The sequence below is a fragment of the Dipteris shenzhenensis genome, chromosome 29 (assembly GCF_047967505.1).
Source record: "Dipteris shenzhenensis isolate YYH24624 ecotype China chromosome 29, Dip_SZ_1.0, whole genome shotgun sequence".
Lineage (NCBI taxonomy): Eukaryota > Viridiplantae > Streptophyta > Polypodiopsida > Gleicheniales > Dipteridaceae > Dipteris > Dipteris shenzhenensis.
The window spans coordinates 15,323,289-15,344,202 of record NC_141624.1 but is presented as its reverse complement, the minus strand read 5'-3'; the positions used below and the strand labels follow the sequence as shown (position 1 = coordinate 15,344,202).

At 39.7% G+C, this 20,914-nt stretch overlaps 2 protein-coding genes across 3 annotated transcripts; both read left to right on the top strand.

Annotated features, from left to right (window-relative positions):
- The first annotated feature begins 891 nt into the window (after positions 1–891).
- On the top strand, positions 892–5,285 carry LOC147882481 (beta-fructofuranosidase, soluble isoenzyme I-like). 2 transcript variants are annotated; one of them, XM_087400351.1, is made up of 7 exons: positions 892–1,057; positions 1,196–1,204; positions 1,632–2,473; positions 2,584–2,745; positions 2,870–3,111; positions 4,494–4,584; positions 4,790–5,285. In XM_087400351.1, the coding sequence occupies exons 1-7, from the start codon at positions 943–945 to the stop codon at positions 4,973–4,975; spliced, it is 1,647 nt and encodes a 548-aa protein (XP_087256477.1). In that variant the 5' UTR covers positions 892–942; the 3' UTR covers positions 4,976–5,285. The 2 variants fall into 2 exon arrangements, with proteins under 2 accessions (XP_087256477.1, XP_087256478.1); XM_087400352.1 differs by lacking the exons at positions 892–1,057; positions 1,196–1,204 and adding an exon at positions 1,341–1,456.
- An 11,541-nt stretch (positions 5,286–16,826) lies between these two features.
- Positions 16,827–17,951, top strand: LOC147882480 (RING-H2 finger protein ATL58-like). The gene is made up of 3 exons (XM_087401077.1): positions 16,827–17,042; positions 17,277–17,371; positions 17,558–17,951. Exons 1-3 carry the CDS (start codon positions 16,827–16,829, stop codon positions 17,949–17,951), a joined length of 705 nt encoding a protein of 234 aa, XP_087257203.1.
- The last annotated feature ends 2,963 nt before the right edge of the window (positions 17,952–20,914 follow it).

Sequence of the window (20,914 nt, the reverse complement as noted above, 5' to 3'; positions counted from 1 at the left end):
TAGACTTGTGCATGGTGGGGAAGGAGATGGTCGTGGAGAGCTGGAGAAGATGGCGATGGCTTTTGTAGAGGAGGGGCATAGCTGCCCTACGAGGACCATCTTGCAGCCTTGAATAGCCTTGAAGATGGCGGCGAGGCTGGGAACGGGGCGGGAAGGAGAAGGCCATGCGAGGCGTGTTGGACGTGGAGGTGAAGTCAGCGATGGAGGTGGATGGCGGGAGGGAGCTGGCGGTGAAGGTGAGGTTGGGAGGGCAGAAGGTGAAGCCGCAGTCGGGAGGGCGCTCCATCGAGGAGGAGATGACAGAGGGGAGGAGTGAAAAGCAGTGGTGAAAGATGGTTTGCAGGGGTGAGAGGTGAAAACTCATGGCACACAGTCATGCATGCATGGGATGGAATGGCTGCCACGTGGTGGCTGAATGGCTACTGACAGTCCCTGTCACCGGTGGGGGATGGTGGGGTCCACACAAGGGTTGAGGCGGCGTTCCTCCTCCAGAGGAAGGGCGATAATTACATTCCCTGCCAAACTGCCTCTCCAGAATCGAACTGGAGATACGCTCTTCAATCGCTGGCCTCGCATGACAACGCTCTTATCAGCTACACCAATGTGCATTGCAACAAAGCAAACGTGGATGCGGCTTGTACAAAATCGAACCTCTTTGTGCGTGTGACTGTTGACTTGAGTTCGAATACGTCGAAAGTTGTGGTTTGTGACAGGAGGGCATGTTGTTGAACCGGAGCAATCGAACAGTCCAGGTTCACAGGCCACCGTGGCGTTCAGAAAAGGCTCCCAGGACGAGTTCCTATAACTGTCGTAAAGCGTAATTGTCGTAAATCGTAACTGTCGTAAATGCTACTGGTCATCGTTCCATTTTCTAAACATTTTCTTGTTTCGGAAATCGTTGCCAAAGCCAGCCCTAATAACCTTCTCGCTGTGGCCTTCGCTATGGCTATGGCGTCCTCCATCTTCTTCTTCCTTCTCCTTTTCCTCTTCTTCTCGCTCGTCTTTGCCTCCTCCCGCACCTCTTTCCACTTCCAACCTTCACACAATTGGATCAACGGTACGCTCCTCTCCTCTTTCTTCCTTCACTCTCCTCTTTGCAGGTTTTTCGACCCTGTTCTGCTCACCCCTGTTTCTTGTGTTTTCTTGTGTCGCTTCGCTACCTCCCACTCCCGCTCGCTGCCTCCAACGCTTTCAGATCCCAATGGTAAGCGCTCCCTATTCCCCATTTTCTGCTCCTTCTTGACATGCTGCTCGTTCAGGTTTGTAGTATGCCTTACGAGACGAAATAAGCCTTTTTGTTGTAAACGGCGCTCCAGTTACGCTTTTCGCTGCCTGTTCGCATCATGTCCTCGGGATCGCTAAGCATCGAGACTAAGATTGGGGGAACGGTGTGCGATGTCTCGACCATGCCCATCTTTAGCTGATGGAGTCTCTTACTCCGCCTTGCTCCTGCACGGTACTGCGAAAGAAACAGTGACCAGAAAGGCAATGAACTTTGCGAAGCTTTTCAAAATTTCGATCCGTCTTTGTGACGATCTTGAGATTTTGATGAGATTTTGAAGATATTTGGCCTCCGAGCATCGTTCCTTGTTGCTTTCACTGGACTCATCCCTAAAATTTCGATTCTGCAGGACCGTTGTTCTACAAAGGCTACTACCACCTCTTCTACCAGTGGAACCCTTATGCTGCTGTTTGGGGGAACATTACGTGGGGGCATGCCGTATCTGAAGATCTCATTCATTGGCAGTCCCTGGAACCAGCTCTGGTTCCGGATCAATGGTATGATCTCGACGGCTGCTGGTCAGGTTCCGCAACCCTCATTGCAAAAGATAAACCTGTGATTCTATACACGGGCGAGAGCAACAAACAAGATCAGATGCAAGTTATGGCGATTCCAGCAGATTATAATGATCCACTGCTGCGCAAATGGGTGAAAATTCCTGAGAATCCGATATTGATCGCTCCTCCAGAGATAGCCAGTACAAACTTTCGTGACCCTACGACAGGTTGGGTCGGTGCAGATGGGAAGTGGAGAATCCTCGTAGGTTCCCAAAGAGAAAAAGGGGGCCTTGCTTTACTGTACAAGAGTTCAGATTTTATACACTGGACAAAAGTGGATCATCCTTTGTACAGTGTCCCGTTGACTGGAATGTGGGAGTGCCCCGACTTCTATCCAGTACCTGTAGGTTATAAAAAAGGTGTCAACACTTCAGCCAATGGACCTGGCGTGAAGCATGTGCTGAAAGTCAGCTTTGGTAGCCGTGACCATTATGCGTTGGGCACATATGCTACCAGTCTTGATTCTTTCATTCCTGAAATTGACATTGGAATCGAATTACTATATGACTATGGAAAGTACTATGCATCGAAGACGTTTTATGATGACAAGAAAGGTCGGCGCATTCTTTTTGGATGGGTAAATGAATCGGATTCTACTTCAGCTGATATTGCCAAGGGTTGGGCTTCAGTTCAGGTGATGATTTGGCCCAACTTGCTGGTAACCAGATAAACTGATGATGCTATGCAATGCTGCTTTCACTTTTGTTAATTCGTGTGAGAAACGTCTATACATTTTGTTTGTAGGCATTTCCAAGGATGGTATGGTTGGATAGGAAGACGAAAAACAGGCTTTTGCAATGGCCAATAGAAGAAATACAGACCTTGCATGAGAAGAATGAAATAATACGCCACTTGCAACTAGAGAGGGGCTCAGTTGTAGAGGTTGAGGGCATACAAGGAGCTCAGGTAATTCATTGATCTCTTTCGATTTCTGCAAGGATTTCCCTCTGAGTTCAACCATGTGAAGCATTCAGTCTCATTTTTGGAGTGTCGTGCTAAGGCTTTATATGCATGTGGTGAGGATACGCAGCTGGATATCAATGTGGCTTTTGACTTGCCAGACCTTTACCAAGCAGAGAGTGTAGCAAATGTGGATGCTGACAACGCTCAACTAATCTGCAGTCAAAAAGGAGCGTCTAGAAGTGGTTTACTTGGGCCTTTTGGGCTGCTGGTTCTTGCATCACATGATCAACTGGAGCAAACTGCTGTATTTTTCTATGTTGTTTCAAGCAAGGATGGGTGGAAAGCTTTAGTTTGCAGTGATCAAAGCAGGTCCTTGTTTCCAACCTTTGGTGCTTTCCAAGACCAGCAACATTTGATCTTTAATCACACAAACCTGAATCAAGAAACGAGCTGTTTTTTAATTAATCGTGCACATTCTCCTATACTTTTCTGTCAACCTTATAGTTCTCATTTGATTTGCTATCAACATCTTTATGCATAGTGTCCCTGTTGTATAGAGAATGTCAAGCCCAAAGAAAGTATAGACTTCGTTTGAGTTCTTTGTAGGTCCTTCCTTCTGCAAAGTACACAAGGTGGGTTTTCTCGTGTTCCACTTTTTCTCCTGCTGCTGCTTTTTTGCAGTATTGCTGCTTCAGTTGAAGGTACTTCTACTTCAATTCTCTTATCTTCTACTTCTTATCTCTTATATTCTTTAGTTTCAAAAGAGAGTTTGATTGAGTATGCATGTGCTTTCTAAGTTAGGAAGGAAGCAGTACATAAGTGTAAGAGCTTCATTTACTTTTTTAGGTTATAACTAATTCATTCATTCTGTAAATTCTTTCTTTCATTCCTATTCCTACATGAGAGAGAGAGAGGGAGAGAGATTTTATTCTTGTTTTTTGGTCGATTTTGTTTCTTGATTTGTTTGTTTATTTTTGCTTAGTCACCTTCTTCCTTTCTTCTTTATTTCTTGCTATCCTTCTCTTGTGTTTATTCGACGTAATTTAGTTAGCATTGGGTTTGCCCAAGAGATTCTACGGGTATCTAGAAACCTAGTATAGCTGCTTATGCTTTGGCACTGAAGACGACGTAAGTGTTGCTTTGCTTGCTAAGTATGTCTACCTTTTGTTTTTTTGTTTTTTTTTTTGTTACCTCATTTTTTTTCTCTTTAGTTGTCTCTTTTATTTTCTTTGTAGAATTTCAGACTTTAGACCAACAAAAAATCTAAATTTGTAACTATTGGATATGTTCTAGTCTTACAAAGGTATATCTTTATGCTACCCTCATTCTGTGTTTGTTTGTGTCAAGTTTGATTTAGTACCAAGCTTGTACTATAGAATCCTTGCCTGTCTTGAGTTCCTTACCTCACATATAGGCTCCCATAAATCATCTTTGCCCATCCATAAGGGATTTATGCCTCCTATGCTACACCCTACTCCTTGTGCAGTATGGGTTAGTTCTTGCCTTGTGGTGTCCTAAATTCACTATCCAAGCATGTATAGTTGCATTTTATTGAATTTAGAACAACAAAAATCTGAATTTGTACAATGGGATATATTTTGTACATTTGCACGCATCATCGTACTTGAAACTACGAAGTGCCGCACCTACACCAACCATTATCTTCTAGCATGAAATCCCCTAAGCTTCTAATGCTTAACTAGATTATGGGAAGCTTCCTAGATGTTTTTTAACTTCTTATTGTTTTGTAGGTCTTCTTTGGCAGTAGATCTTGACAAGACAAATTATGGGAGTTTCGCTTCTATCTCAAGAAATGAAAAGTCACTATATGTACGTGTTTTGGTATGCAACTTGTTTGAAAATTCAAATCTTACATACGTGTGCACTTCATGGTAACCCCTTTCTTTAATGTTGTGTATTCAAGCTAATTTGTAGCAATATGCATGCTCATGAATGCAGTGGCGTATGAAATTGCACTATGTTGTGTTTTTAGAGGATGAGTTTGGGAATGTTGCTGGATTCATCTAGGTATATGTTATGGGTACAGGTGGACCATTCAATGGTGGAGACATTTGCACAAGGAGGACAAGTTTGTATAACATCGCGTGTGTACCCCACAATAGCTATTGACGAGGCAGCCCATTTATTTGTGTTTAACAATGGTACTCAACCAGTCCAAGTTCGACGCCTTGAAGCTTGGACAATGGAAACAATCAAGATAGTTGCAGTTTGACATCATTTTATTTCTCGTAAGCATTGTAAGATGAAAAAGCTATTTTTATCACACAATTATGATTGATATAATTATCATTATCTCTAGTGTGACATGAAGAATATGCCATATATCCAAAGAAAAAGAAACGCAATAGAGGGTTTCATGTTGCTGATTTGGTACTACCTTGTTAGTGATTACAATGTAAAAGTCCATTTTCATGTGGTTGCTCAAGTGCCAAGAATGATTGAAGCTACCAATTGCACAGTCAAATTTTCTAGTTCAATATTTTTTTTCTATTTTTTGTAATTCATGCACCTAATTTGAGGACGAGGGGAGATTGGCACCTCAATAATATTTGCCTAAATTATATGTGGCCCTCCTTTCCCTTTGTCAACTTCGTGCTTGTATTTAAGGTCTAGAATGGTAGATTGGAGGTCATTAATTGTCGCTAATGTGTCAAGGATTGATAATGAGAATACCTCTCCTCCTCGTACACTATAAGAAAAGGAAGCTTTATCGATGCTCTTTTTTGACACTTATATTGGAAATTTGATGGGCTTTGAAATAGATATAAGTAAATTTACTTGAACTAAGCATCGATATTAGCCTTTGTTTAAGCATGGGCATGAGCGTCAATATTAGCATCGGAGTTTTTACATTTTAAAGGTTTTTTTCCTTTGATATGCATGCAATGCATGCCCTTGGATGAGATTCTAGATCTTATGCTAGAAATAGGCACCTAATTTGTGCCATTGGGTGAAAGAGATGCATTAACTACCTCTAAATGGATCCCCAAATTGAAAATGCCATTTCAAAGAACTACCATTAGCCAAAGGATTGACAAGTTCACCCTTTTTCTAGTCAAATCCTTATGAGGCTCTGCTTGAGTCCATTTCTCTCCTATTGGCTCCTTTCACTTATTAAACCCTTTTTTTACCTCCCTTCCTCAAATCACTAGTTCAACCACTTCCCTTACTAAAGAATTAAAGCTATTTTTCACTAGTTCAACCACTTGCTCCTCTAATTCAACCACTAATGGTCTTTTTTCATACTTCTATCCAAGGGAGTCATTTTTTATTGATTTTAAGGCATCTTCTAGCCATGTTTCTCAATCGATTCTCCAACTAACATTCATGTTTCTCAATCGATTCTCCAAATGGCGTTCAAGCACCCTATCTTCTTTGTAAAAGGATTCTACTTCATGATTGGATTTTAAAAAAAGAACTCTAGCTCATTGCATCCAAGTTTCAACACCAAAAGCCAATCTAAAATAGTGCTTGGCTTTATTCATGGTTTGTGAGCATTGAGGACATTGAAAGTCTCATTAATATCACTAGCTCAAACTTAAATTTTAACATAAAAGAGGACTTTTTCAGTATTCTATGAGAGTATCTTCACAACCAAAGTCAATTTGATAAGCAAAATAACTTTGAGTGGTTAACAATTCTCAATAATAATACTCATGGTACATGGAAGTACATAATGGACACCATCACTGTTCTTCAAGGCGGATGGGAATATGTAGATGATTGTTTGTCTAGACCAATAGGCTGATCCAAAGATTAATATTTCCATTGTAAAATATCAATTCAATTGTGACAAATGTCGTATGTGCATCATTTTATCAAAGAAAATGTACAAGATGCCATGTTTGGATGACTAAACACATTCAAAACATTAATGAGACATGTTTGAAACATTGTATGTAGTCAAGAATATGTTAAGAGTTCTAGCATTCAAAAATAAAATCAATAAAAGATTTTGACAAACCAATGAGATTATTCATTGATTGTGTTCACAATCAAAGGCATCAACACTTTACTTGGAGAATGTTATGAAAACTTGGTACTTGAGACATGTTTAAAACATTGTATGTAGTCAAGAATATGTTAAGAGTTCTAACATTTAAAAATAAAATCAATAAAAGATTTTGACAAACCAATGAGATTATTCATTGTATGTGTTCACAATCAAAGGCATCAACACTTTACTTGGAGAATGTTATGAAAACTTGGTACAAAACATAGCCTTTTAAACTCAAAAAGCTACAATTAATTTTGTTCAGGCAATTCAAGATAGGAAAGGACAAAGTAGTTAGCAAGGCTTTACAACTCAACTACAAGGAGGAAAAGTGGCAAAGCATCCAACAGAGGTGGTGGATATCAACCTCAACATAAATAACAAAAAAAGAAATCAAGGCGATCATCAAGATTCGACATCGACATTCAAGGAACTCATAAAAATAGAGGTAATTCCTTTTTTGTTTCCAAAGAAAAGAACTTCTATTAACGCTTGAAAATCACCATACAAATCAGCAAAATTGATGACGGAAAAGAAAATAAAAAATTGATCGTAGTCACAAACAACATGGAATCCATCCTTGACTTTTGTAACATTGATTGCAATCCATGGTACACTTGCTCGATGAAGCTATTGACATGTTTGGATTCACCAAGTTGACGGAGAGATAACCCAAATAGAGATTAATGATGATGATCATCATCATCATCAACCTCCCCCCCATTTAGAGGACCAACCTCCCACAAATCTAGGGCATCCCTAGAAAAATCTATCAAACAACAAAAATCAAGATAACCTACTTGGAATCCCAAGAGATGATTAGCAACTTTCACCACCTCCTCTAAAAGATAAACATCCACTAGAAACTTAGATGGTGATACTCTTTGAATAAAAGACTACCTCCCCCAACAATAGAGTAGGACCAACTAGATCTGGGTAGGTAGTTGTATTGACAGAGAATATGTTTTCATTGAATTTTGTAATTTAATTTGAAGGAACGGTTTGGTTACCAGCGCTTTGCATCTGCACTTAACATTCTACACATAGTACTTTGCATTTAGCACATAATGACACATTTGTGTGGGGCAAAAGTTGACACACTTTCTCTCTAATGTGGCCATCCTTGGGTTCATGTCAATTTGCATTCATCACAAAGCAAGCACATAGCAATATGAATTTAGCACACAACACTTTGCATTTAGCGCATAACCACACATTTTTGTGGGAGGAGAGTTGCAAAATAAATTTGAAGCAGTTTACAAAGATTGTAATTCAAAGAAAGTAAAATTGACTTTAAATATTAGACATGAGATAAGTTGTTACTGTATTATAGAAGTAGATTGCAATTTGCATTTTGTAAATAGCAATTTGCATTAAGCATATGACCATACTTTTTTTGAAAGATAATTGAATTTTGAATTTGGTTTATAGCACTTTACACTTCGCATTTCATACATACTTTGCATTCAACACATATTCACACATTTGCGTGGGGGGAGAGTTTCCAAACTTCCTTTCCAAAAATTATAAGACCAAGGAACGTGCCTTTCCTTGGGCTCATTTCAATTTGCATCCAGCATAGAGCAATTTAAATTTAGCACATAGCAATTTGAATTTGGCATATAGCACTTTGCATCTGGCACGTAGAACTTTGCAATTAGCACCTAACTACACATTTGTGTGGGGGGAGAGTTGGCACACTTCCTCTCCAAGAATTATAAGACCAAGGAACATGCCCTTCCTTGGGTTCATATCGATTTGCATTTAGCACATAGAAATTTGAATTTGGTAAATAGCACTTTACATTTGGCACATAGCACTTTGAATGTGGCAAAATAGCACTTTGCATTTAGGTCATATGATGGGATATCTAATTCTAGTAATGACATTGTTAATCTTAACTTAATGAAAGAACCTGTGTTAAATTATGTTTTGCCATTAAAGACACAATATTGGGTTTTCAAAATGTATTGAGGGCATTTTATTAGAAATTTATCAATGAATTGCCATAAGAAAAAACTCGATTACAATCATCTGTTATTTTTTTGAATGTAAGCAAAAGAGAGAATTTGCTTCTCATATTAACTTTCAGAAAAGAACATGTTACTTTTTTTTCATTTTTGTGAAGTGCAGAAGTAGAAGTAACTATTTTATTTATGTCCTTGTAGATCAAAGTCCAACGAATGACCCGCAATTCCCTAATTCAATGGAGACATTTTACAAAGATTGTCAATCAAAGAAAGTAATATTGACTTTAAATATTAGAAATGAAATAAGCTTTTTATTGTATCATATAAGTAGATAGCACTTTGCATTTTGTAAGTAGAAATTTGCATTTGCAATTTTGCAATTAGGTAGACTAGGCTCTTTGTCAACCAGGATGACATGGTAAAAATTGGTGATAGGATGAGCAAGTATCGATAAGCACTACTTCCTAGTGTAAAATCAGAGGCAGCATCTTGAAGTCGCTCATGAGGAAGATATACACGAGCACAGACTCGATATAGGAAGTAGTGGCGGACATCCTATGGAGGGTTTAGATGGAGCCTGCATGTGTAGGGACAAATGAGCAGGTTACACACAAGCAAAGAGAAAAATACCAAGGTAGTTTTGCTTTTGTTTTTGGACAAATGTCCCGTATGATCTTTAACAAATGATCCCTCTCGTATGCCCATACCTCATTGCCCAACCATGGAATTCTCTCCATTCTATCGAAAACAATGGAGGCCCGAAGAGGAGTTCGTAACCATCTTCCTGAAATGGGGATGGAGGCTTTGATTTCTGTCTCATCACAATGTCTAGTCTTGATGAACCAACACTCTTGCCTGGAGCTTCGGTAACCCATGAACGCTGAAAATTAGGGGATTGCAACAAGGAATTCCACTACTTTTAGATGAGGCAGAGTTGCAAGAGCTTGAGCATGGGGAGGCATGATAGTATCTCAAACACGAGATGGTGAGGAAGGTTGAAGAAGAGATGGTGATGAGGGACGTCGAGCTCTTGCATGTCTCTCATCATGACCATCATCACAACAACTAAGTTCATAAGCTTTTCTGAATCCAACAGAAAGTTGAGATCTATGTAGAGGCAAGGTTGGATGCCTGCATGACAAAATTATCAAGGTGACAGAGCCCCCAAGTCAGATCATACTAATGTCAATAGGCAGACAAGGTCTCAATTAAGAAATTCCACTTCAACTTCTATAAACTTGGCCAAATTTCTCAAACCCCTCTCTACCTCTAGCCTTCGCTTTATGAGCAACTGCTTCCCTAGCTTGGGATATAGCTCTCGCATCTTGCATTTGTTTCCAAAGTTCATCTTCTTCGTGGATGCATTTAGATGACAAATTGTATACATGCCTCTTGTACTCGATTTCCTTCACATGTACTTGTGGGCATGTCCGATCTCGAAGGCCATTTTGAATTCTACTCTTCCACTTTCACGGCCTCCTTTTACACTTCTTTGGCCACTGAATGATCTTGAACTTCCTCCATGACTTGATTTGTCCTAAGATCTAAATCCTTCATGTCTGATTCATTTGCATTTGGATTAAACTTTTCCATTCCTTCTAAATCTAGACATGGACTTACATCTAAAAAGTCAATAATCCTATTCAAGCTTTCAGTGCTATTTGCATCCACATCCATTTTCATGCACATTGAAATATTGTTGTCATGGATATTGTTGGTCTTTTCAATGTCTGTCTCCATTTTAACACCATTACTAGGGATCAATGCTTAAATTGCAATTCCATTACTATCAACCGATTCATATGATCTAACTTTGTTCCTCATAATCATTGCCTCCACGACCATAACCAATCTTAAGGCTTCAAAATCCATTTCATAAGATCCCAAGCCCTCACATCTTTTACAATCTTGCAATGCACTAGACCCTTATGCACATGAGCACAGTTGAATATGATTTCACATCTGTACAGATCTAATAATAAACACAAATACCTCATTCACTCTCTCTTGCTCGCTCGTGATCTATCTTTCATGGCTTAAGGCTTTGCTTACGAATGCTTTTCACCCCCTTTTCCTCTGAGAGTCGCACTCATTCTGTATCAGCTGGTGACTTGGCTATCTTAGTGTGATCACCACACTGTTAAATGGGAGAGGCAACAGTGATTGCTTGTAGTGGACGAGGAAGATAGAGGAATAGCACGATATGAATGGAAAGAAATGCAAAGAGAAGGAAGAGATCGAGGTGGAGACTGTTTGATTGTTCATGCAGGAGATAAAGATGGGATGCATTTTCTTACCATTCCCTTCCTCAAAATTTAGACTTAATGTTTAAAATATAGAGCTATATCCTACCCCATTCTTACCTCTTCAAACCAACACAAAAAATGAATAGAGATAAAATCATTTGTTGCATTTCACATATCAACGTGTAGTCTAGTTGTAGAGTAGTACATTCTTAAAGGAGCTCATACTCCACCAATCCAAGTGAGGCATGCCCAAAACACCCAATTAGCACCTAATGGAGTTAGTCCCTTGGATCTATCATTGGTGTTCATATTTATACATCTAACATACCAACTCACTACTTAGTAGTGGGTAGTTCATCACATTAATGATACACTTGGTATTGGGCTATTCATCACATTAGTGATACACTTGGTAGAGTGATCTTCTTTTGGATTCCAAAGAGTTGCACATATTTGCATTTCACATATTACCCTTGTAAAGTTACATTGTCGACTATTTGTGGCATTGGTTCCTACACATATATTAGCCTTTGTAAATCCTCTTGCCTATTTCCAACACATTGTTGTCATCACCTTATTACAAGCTTGATCTTTGGCATGTTGTCTCATCATGACTTGGATCACACATATGAAAAATAATGACTAGATTGTACCAAAGGATTCCATTCATCATTGAGATCAACTAAGCCAAATACATTGTTTTATAGCCACAAGGACTTTATCCTCTATTTCATTTCTTAAATCACTCACTAAAATGCTACGTCTTCTATCACTCAATGTCATCTATCCTACTATGTAGAATATTTTTTACCCAATCACCGTTGCACACCTCACATAACTTACAAAACAGTCGATCCTCTCACAACATTCTTACACTTGTACATACATCATGCATCCACTCTAGCACTTGCTCCTACTCTAGCTTATTTTTCAACTCTCTCCCATAAGTGAACAATAGGGCTCACTCAAGGTCCCTCCCACAATCTTATAAAGGTGAACTCTCATGCGACCCTCCCGAAATATTTAAGCTTTAACCCTTGACACACTCAAAAAATCATGAATCCTTGCCACTCAATAGTGAGCTCCTATCACTCCTCATATTCTAGGTGAGCACACCTACCACCTTCAAACATGGGCTCAATATAGACATAACTCAATGCACACTGGTTTCTCACATGAGCGTGCAAATGTGTGCCACTTAAACACATTAACATGGCTCACACATGCCTCATCCTAGGCACCAATATTTGAGCTCTCCTTGGCTCACCAACATGTCATTTGCTTATCCAAGTGGTCCTTCATGACTACTCGTTCATGGCCCATCTTGGGCACGTTACATCCATTTGACTCACCATGATCATAAACAAGGTCATCAATACATTCATTTGAGTCCAAAGCTACAGTAGAACACCCATCCAACCACCTCTTTTTAATCTTTTAGAGGAGATAATTTTTTTTTGTCCTATACTGATCTTATTCTATAAATTGATTTTATCAAATAAATTTAAGTCCACTTATAAGACTTGGGTCCAATAGTAGTCGCAAACAAAAATATGCCTTGTGATTCTATTTTGACCTTTAGGTTTTTTGCATCACGTTAGAAACAACTATTAGATCTTTGAGCCTAGTTCACCTCTAGATGCTAACCGATGAAGGCAAGAGGCACATTGACATTTGAAAATAAGGCTATGGCTAGCCAAAATTTGAGTATTCTTCTACATCCATCAGAACCACAACCACACCCACAATAACAACCATACCCCAAAATTTGAACTGGAATGAGCATAAACATTTGATGTACACAAACAACACATGCAAAAGAAGGATAGAATTATGTTGGTGATAGTATATCTTGAGAGCATCACTTTGTAATTCTTGTTTTGAATATCCTTTCACCACATGTTGCACACGACTCCACATAGCTATTCTTGGAATTTGACTTGGAATGTAACGATTATCTAATAGAAAGTTCATCCACCCATAAAATACTCATGCAATCAAAACCTCTTGTCATGATGAAGTGCATCAATCAGAGCCTCAATGTCCTTACATGTTGAATGAATGTTTAAGAAGGACGTGGACTGCTTTTGATAAAGTGGAGAGAGAGAGAGAGACAGAGAGGAGTGCACATGATATAGCTACCTATACACTATGTTGTATTGAACATAAACATGATTATATACATGAGAACCCCTTAGGGTTAGGGTTTGCCCTATGAACCCTATCTAGATAGTGCAATTGACACTATCCTCAACATCCCCTCTTAAATTGCACTGGGTAAGTAGAGGGTCTTTTTGGATTTTGTTTGGTGCATATGATAGCTTCTAAAATTGAGAAGAAAACTGGAAAAAATCAGAGTAGTATGTGCATGTGTGAATACAATGAGCACAAGGGTGTTGAGGATAGTGTAAATTGCATGCTACCAAGAGGTAAGGGAATTTTGCACCAAAGCATGTGCACAGGAAGCCTCTTCATGGTTTTTGATTTTTTTTGCCAATGGTTTTTTATTATGTCATCATGACATCGAATATAGTATATTGACCTTCTTGAATCAACTTGGAAGCTTTCTTAATTCTAAGTCTCAAATTCTATAAAAGAACAAGGCTAGGTTTGATTGAGGAGACATAAGGACGGACTGACCACCTAGTCCCAAGTTCTTCTATAGGTGCATTTGAGGAAGGAATGAGGGCTAGCTAGTGCAAGAACACAATTTGAATGTTGCTAGTAAAGCTTGTGCATGTGCACCAAGAAATTGATAGAACGTGAATCACCACAATGGTTTGAGAGTAGTCCTTGCATTATATAGAAGTTGTCCACAATTACTCATCGGAGCAAACAACTTCCAAAGTTTCTTATACTAAAAGACTCTAAAAATTAAAGCTCTCTCACAAATCGAACACTCTAAAAAGAGTCTAAAAATTGAAGTTCTTATACCAAAAGACTTTGAAAATTGAAGCCCCTTCACGAATTTCATACATGATTATAGACTTTGGACTCCAGCCTACTAGTTCATAGATTCAAGATCATTTATCAAACTAGTTACATTAGCAAACTGATCAAGGGATTAGGATGATCTTGATTTTCCAAAACTACTTTCCATGATTATCTCCACCTAAATGGAAAATTCAACTAACATCTTGTGGATGCAGTTATTCTTGGATTTCTAGAGTTGTCGTGCTTCTTATGTCGATGTGCTAGCATGAATTAGGGTTGACAAGTTGTAGCCCTGTAAATGACATGATTTAGTAATGTAGACCTTGCCTACTATTTCTGTTTAACAAAGTTTGTAGCAATGCTCAAGTGGAGATATGGTCTTTTGAATGGATGGGATGGATGGATGGATATGGTTAGGAAGGGCAACATGAACTTAAGGTACAAGACCATAAAGCAATACAAGACAAAAAATTGCTAATTTTATAGGGCCTAAGTTCCATGGAGAAACTCAAATATATCTAATCAAAATGATAAGGGTTGATATCATTACATAAATAAGCCTATTAGCCCTATTATAACTATTTTTTATCATGGATTTTTCAATCAAGTTTAAGCTTGTTTATGAATATATGCATGATATTAACTTATAACTTACATGAAATAAAGCATAGAAACCCACAAACTTAATAAAACTTAAATACGATAATCTATAATGAATTAGAGAGTAAAAGAGATACATTATACATACATACACGTACGTACGTACACACACACACACACACACACACACACATATAGTTGTATTCATGAAACTTTAAAAACTTGCCAATGCAAATCTATCCCTATAGTGAACTTTTGGGGGAAATGTAGTGAATTAGTTACCCACCCTCCGCATGAATTGGAGCGAAGCCAACCGCGAATAAGTCCATTAATGTAAGGCCATTAAAGAATTGGATTGACTAATGCTCGAGCTACACCATACACATGAATTAGGTTCACACTTATGAAAAAGTCTATGTGGGCTTTTGAATCCTTGATACAAGTACACAAATTTTTTTTTGTTTGCAACACTTGTGGCAGACCAAACTCAGAGGGTGACGAGCAAGAGGAAGTGCATGGAATCTTGGAGAGGTGAGACGAGGAATGTGTGTTAGCAAAATCGAAGGGCAGACTTAGGGAGGAGCCAGTGTGGAGTGATGGATTTGGGCCTCATCTTAGTCGCATCTTCTTCTGCTAGTATTGATTTGGGCCTCATCTTCTAAGTTCTTCCAAGTTCCCAATGCCCATCTTCTTCTTCAAGGTGTGCACTTGATGGATGAAACGAGCATGATAGTGGTGAATTGTCTTCTTGTGGATGTTAATGGAGATGATGGGAGGTTTAAATGCAGAGGAATGGATTCAAAAAAAAATGAAAGGAAGTTAAAGGGCGGGGGTGTGCTCTTCAAGTTCATGTTTGGCTTCTTAATACATGATAACAACAACTTCAACTTCTTCTTCTTCATCATCAATATCAGCTTCTTCATCATCAGCTTGTTTTGTTTTGAGAGCTTGCAACTGCCCAGCTATGGCGCCTCCCTTCTTCTAGCTCCATATCCAGCTATGGCTTTCCCCATTTCACTTGCCTCCCTCTCCATCTTTGCTCCTTGCCTTCCTTTCCAGTCCATCGTCACCCCTCAGTAATTCTTCTGCTCTGCTTCCTTTTTGTGTGGCTCCTTCTCTCAATCAACCTTTGCCCATTTTGCAGCAGCTTCCGAACTCGTGCATGGTAGCTCCACCTTCTTCTCCTGCCGCTCATTGCTGCCCGCAATCACCATGACGCTTCAGAGCGGACTTTCCTTTGGGTGCCTCTTCGCGGGAGGGGCTCATCTGATTTGTTGACGTCCCTGGGTCAATCCAGGAGTTGGGTAATCTATGGCAATCGAAGCTTGCTTATTGAATCGAGCAGCGTCAATGTGCACCTCTACTGGGAGGGAAGGCTGCGAAGTGGAGCAATGCACGGAGGCTGAAGAATGAATGTAGAGGTGACCGAGGTCGAGAGAAGAGAGGTGGAGAGAGCTCGCGAGCGAGAGATAGAGATAGAGGGGGGGGGGGGGCCTGAGAGAGAAAAGTGCGACATTCTTCTTTGCCGCTCTGCCCGAGAGGGAGGAAGATAGAGTGTGCAGAATCGTGAAGCACCCACGTAGCAGATGCCTCATTCCTGCTGTCGCGCTGCGATGATTTGATGCTGCTGAAGACGAGGAGCAGGAGCAGGAGCACGCCAAAGTCAATGCTTCCCACTCGCGAAAAAAAAACAAGAACACGAAGCCACAGCAACTGCAGCAGCGAGTTCATCGCGTTGATCTGCTCTGCTTTGCGTGCCAGTTCTTCGCAACGACTAAATAGGTTCCCGGGAATCGGACAAAGCTCGCCTTTTTCCCAGAGCATTTCATAGGGAAGCGAGGCCACAGATCTCGCCTTCCCACTACTCCTCTACGTTGCCTTCCGCATTTGAGGTTTGCGTCGATCGAAAGAGTCAGCGGGTTGAACCGCAATCTCCTCGAGTCCTCGTCTGGCTTGCACAGAACCGTGGATTGGAGGCGAGGATTGAACTTTGAAGCGCTGTCTAGTGTATCGAGGATTGAAGCAAGGATTGGACCATGGCATAGCTTCCCAGGGAGGCCAAACATAGCATCTCCCAAATCGAGGGAAAGAGAAAATCGTTGGATTCCGACAGGAAGAAGAGAGAAATGGTGGGGAGGACGGTGGCGACCTTTCCTTGCTTCTCTCGCATTGTATAAGCAAAAGCTTGCACTGTGCAAGGCTTCGCGAGCTGATAAGCAAAAGCTCTGGAAAGCACACAGATCCGTGCGTTGTCTTCCTCGAGTCTAAGAGATTTTTCGGGCAGTCGCGCAGGCGAGCTTGATCCTTAGCTTCGACGGAATGTCCTCTGAGCAGGGAAATGTATCCGATTGCTCGGGGACTTGCCCAACCCCTCCTCAGCTGCAGCTCTATCAAACCATCATCTTCGCCACTCCAGTTCTCTTCGCCTTCCTCTTGCTGCTTCTCTTTTGCTTGCTCTACCTTCGGAGGCGCAGAAGTGCAAGCATCCAATCGCAGACGAGGGTGCCCATGTTCGCCGGAGGACTTCTTGCCACAGTAAGAAAGATGAATTCATCATCCATCTCTTTGCCTTGCTTTGAAGGTCACTTCTAGTTCGCGAATGTCTTCAAATCAGTTAGCAAGCTTGCGAGTTTTCGTTAAGGAACCTTAGGATTGATTTGAGCTGTCGTTTGTTAGATGCGAATATCTTCAAATCAGTTAGCAAGCTTGCGAGTTTCTGTTAAGGAACCGTTGGATTGATTTGAGCTGTCGTTGGCTGTTGTCTTTCAGCCACACATTGATCATGGTCTAAGCAAATCATTCAGACAGAGATTGCCCACTGTTCCCTTTGATGACAAGTTTGCAGCCAAACACGAAGACACTCAGTAAGTACTCCAAGTTTGCCTACAGCTCATTGTGTCTCGCCCTCTAGAGAGGATCAATTCCGCCTCAGTAATAGATTTGTACCTCTGAAATTGTTTCAATCTCGGATAGTTGAAAGCAAGCTCGACTCATCCTTTTTTCCCCCTAGTCAACTCTCATTTTGTCTATGCTTGGATGCATTCTTTCAGATGCGCTGTCTGTCTCGGTGATTACCAACTGAATGAAAAGCTGCAACAGTTGCCGGTATGTAATCATTCTTTCCATGTCCAATGCATCGACGAGTGGCTAGCAAAGAACGACACATGTCCAATATGCCGGACTTCCCTTCTTGTGGAGGAGGGGAGAGTTGGTTCCCTGGATTGGGTTCAGCCACGGGATGCTGCTAATATTGAATTGTCAAGAAGATCGGAAGGAAGATCGGAAGAGAGTAGGAGGTGGCAGGAAAGGGTTGTGAGCGAGGTTCAGGATGGAAGTGTGTTTGTGAGAGTTCCATCTGATGGGGCAAGCAGCAGTGGCATGCCATCTTCTGACGTAGCTGCTCGGCTCAGCAGTGACCATGCAATCAACATTGAACGAAGCTGATCAGCAGTGGCTGATGCAGATTACTTAAACATCTTACTCCACGAATTTTAGATTGTTGATTAGGGATTGCATCTCTTACAGTGTGGATTTGTGTATAAAGGGGGGGATCATCTCAAGCTTGGTGAAGTATTCCATATTAATAGCTGGCAATTTGAGGCATTTTAGCAGATGGGTTTTTTGGAGCTCTGTAGTGGGCACTGCAATTGATCTACATACCAAGGGGAGCAACTGACACTCAATGTGGAGAATATTTCAATTTCTCGCTCTGGATGGATAACAATGGCCACCCTCTGTGACAGGTTTTCCATCGTGTTTTTAGCCTGATGTTAATGCTCTGAAGTGGTTGCAGCTAGGAAACTACTTCAGAGCATTAACAAGTTCATACGAAAGCCAGTGCACCATTAGGAGGGAGCAGAGTGGCTTGCATCTACAACTAGGAAGGCAGTGACGGCAATAAGAATGGTGAGCTTGTTATTATTTTTTGGTGGTATAGTTTTGTATTGTGTAATTTCAAGTATTAGATTCTTTCTCTAGGACAGGAGATGTAGATCTGTACTATGAGATGTAGATATAGAAGTTTTAGCTGCTGGGACTGTCTCGGATTAATTCTCCATGGTATAAATTTGCACTATGTGTTTTCAAGTATTGGAGCATTACCTCTTTTTCTTCTTCTTTTTTTCTTTTGTTGGGAGGAGAGGGGGGGGAGGAAGTGTGTATTTAAAAAGCAACTCCTCTTCAAGGCTAAAATTTGGTAGTACTTTTAAATTCTTGGAGTCGGCACTCTATTCCTAGTACCTTCTCTTTGAACTCCATTGCTTTAATTTCTTTGTGCACATGATAGTAAGTAATATTATTGCTTGTTTCCCAAGCTCATGCATAGTAGTTTGCTTTTGTTTACAAATGCATAGTGCATTCATTTGTATTAACTTTGGATTGTTCCTCCCCATCCTACTTGTCCAATTTGAGAACTTTCTTAGCTACTAGCTTATCTTTGGATTCAAGTCATTCTACAAGTCCCAAGGAGTGCTTACTCTTCTTTCTCCTTAGCTTCTTCATAGAATTTCCAATATTTTTTGAATTTGCAAGGAATTTTGATTTTTTGCATGTTAGCTTTAGCACAATACAATTTGAATTTGTCACTCTCGATGGGAAAAAAATCCTAGCACACATTGATAGTCCTTTTAAACATTTCCTTATACTCATCATTGTATGGTGAATGTCGATTATAGTAGCTATTTATAAATTGATTTGGGAAATTGGTGGCATTCTATCTTCCTTATACAGTTTCCACATATCCACTTTGAGATATTTGCCCTTTCAATTTCAGCTTGGCTCTTCCTCGATGCCATCCTTTGCTAGATCCTCTCCTTTATTCTTTTTGTTTCTACCTATTTTTGCTCTAATTGGCTTTGCTTCGGTCATTGATAATTTTAATTGCCTTTGCATGTTAATTCACTTTTGTTTTACAAATGCATGGTGCATTCATTTGTGTTTTCTTAGGATGATTCCTCCATACCCTACTCTCTAGATGTCAAATTTATGGTCATGGTGCTAACATACCCACAAGAGTCACCGTTGTTGAGTTGCAGTTGTTGAGTTGTAATTTAATGCTCCCAATGGGGAACTCTTCAATAACTTTGAACTTTGAGGTGAATTTGATCTTCTATTCTTTTTTTAATAGTACTATTGCTTCAACTTCTAAGTTGGAACTTAGGCTTCTTTGGCCTATTTCAGCTCCTTGCCCTTTGTTGTTGTTGGTAGTCTTGGAGTGTCTTCACCTTCTCTTTCTTTGTTTGTATAACTTCTTTCTCCTTGCAATACTTTGCCTTGATTTCTTTCACCTAGTATTTTCAACTGTTCTACTCTTTGCAAATGATATCTTTGCACCCTTAGCTATTAATGCCTTTGAGCTATCCTTGATCTTTGTCTTAATCTTTGCACACTTTGTCTTGATTTCTTTCACCTAGTATTTTCGTCCGTTCTACTGTTTGCAAATGGTTACTTTGCATCTTTACTATTGATATCTTCAAGCTCCTCTTCATCTTTTGTTTTTGGAATCCAACCTAGCATTCATTTTCTGAAATGATCTTTTGTTTCATAGGTTAACCTTCTAACCAATCAATTTGATCATTCTAAACATTCTTCCATTCAAGTTTTCGTTTCCCTCGTGATGGCCCCGGTAGATTTTTTTGTTATCAAGTATTCCATCGAATGTCTTCATATGCTATCAAAACTCAAGATGTACTCTACTAAAAAATAACTAAACTATCTACCTCAAAAAAAAAAAACTTAACTCTTTCTTTCTTTCTTACTTCCATTCTCTATATTTCTTGTACCAAGGTCTTCTTTTTGTGTATTTGATTCTCAAGTTATCTCTTGGTAAGTACTTCAATGCAAAATTGATAAGCTATTCAAGTGCAAGAAGAATTCCTCCAAAATTCTTATGTAAGCTTGAATTCTATACTTCCAAGTTGCAAAAATGTAATGAAATAGCAATGAATTTAACTTTCCTTGTTCAATGCCACTTTTGTCACATTGACCTCATAGATCTGCTGTCTTTCAATGCACACCCACATTGCTTTTCCATCTTATTAGATCTTTGCTTTTAGAAGGTCTATGTACCTTTCTATTACTTCTTTCCATTCTTTACCTTTTCTGATACCATCTTCACTTTGCCATTCATTCAATGTCCATCCCATTTTTAGCATTCTTCTTATCTACACATCTAGCGACTCGTCATCAAGATTGTCAAATGTCGAAGATCAAAATTTGTGGTTTGTAAACTTGTGGTCAGGCATAGATGTTTTTATTGATGCTATACCTATATATTAATATAAAATCTTGGCATAAGTTTATCAAGCTAGTTTTTTTAGTTTCACAATATTGATAGACCATAATATACTTTTATTTATTTTCACAGAACATAGTATACTTTGAATTTTGAAGTAAAAGATGTAAATCTT

Excerpts from the sequence above, each read along its gene's own strand:
- LOC147882481 (XM_087400351.1), top strand. The coding sequence starts at position 943 with ATGGCTATGGCGTCCTCCATCTTCTTCTTCCTTCTCCTTTTCCTCTTC. Across the intron at positions 2,474-2,583 it reads AGGGTTGGGCTTCAGTTCAG|GCATTTCCAAGGATGGTATG; the intron begins GTGATGATTTGG and ends TTTTGTTTGTAG. Across the intron at positions 4,585-4,789 it reads CACTATATGTACGTGTTTTG|GTGGACCATTCAATGGTGGA; the intron begins GTATGCAACTTG and ends TTATGGGTACAG.
- LOC147882480 (XM_087401077.1), top strand. The coding sequence starts at position 16,827 with ATGTCCTCTGAGCAGGGAAATGTATCCGATTGCTCGGGGACTTGCCCA. Across the intron at positions 17,043-17,276 it reads CCGGAGGACTTCTTGCCACA|CCACACATTGATCATGGTCT; the intron begins GTAAGAAAGATG and ends GTTGTCTTTCAG. Across the intron at positions 17,372-17,557 it reads GCCAAACACGAAGACACTCA|ATGCGCTGTCTGTCTCGGTG; the intron begins GTAAGTACTCCA and ends GCATTCTTTCAG.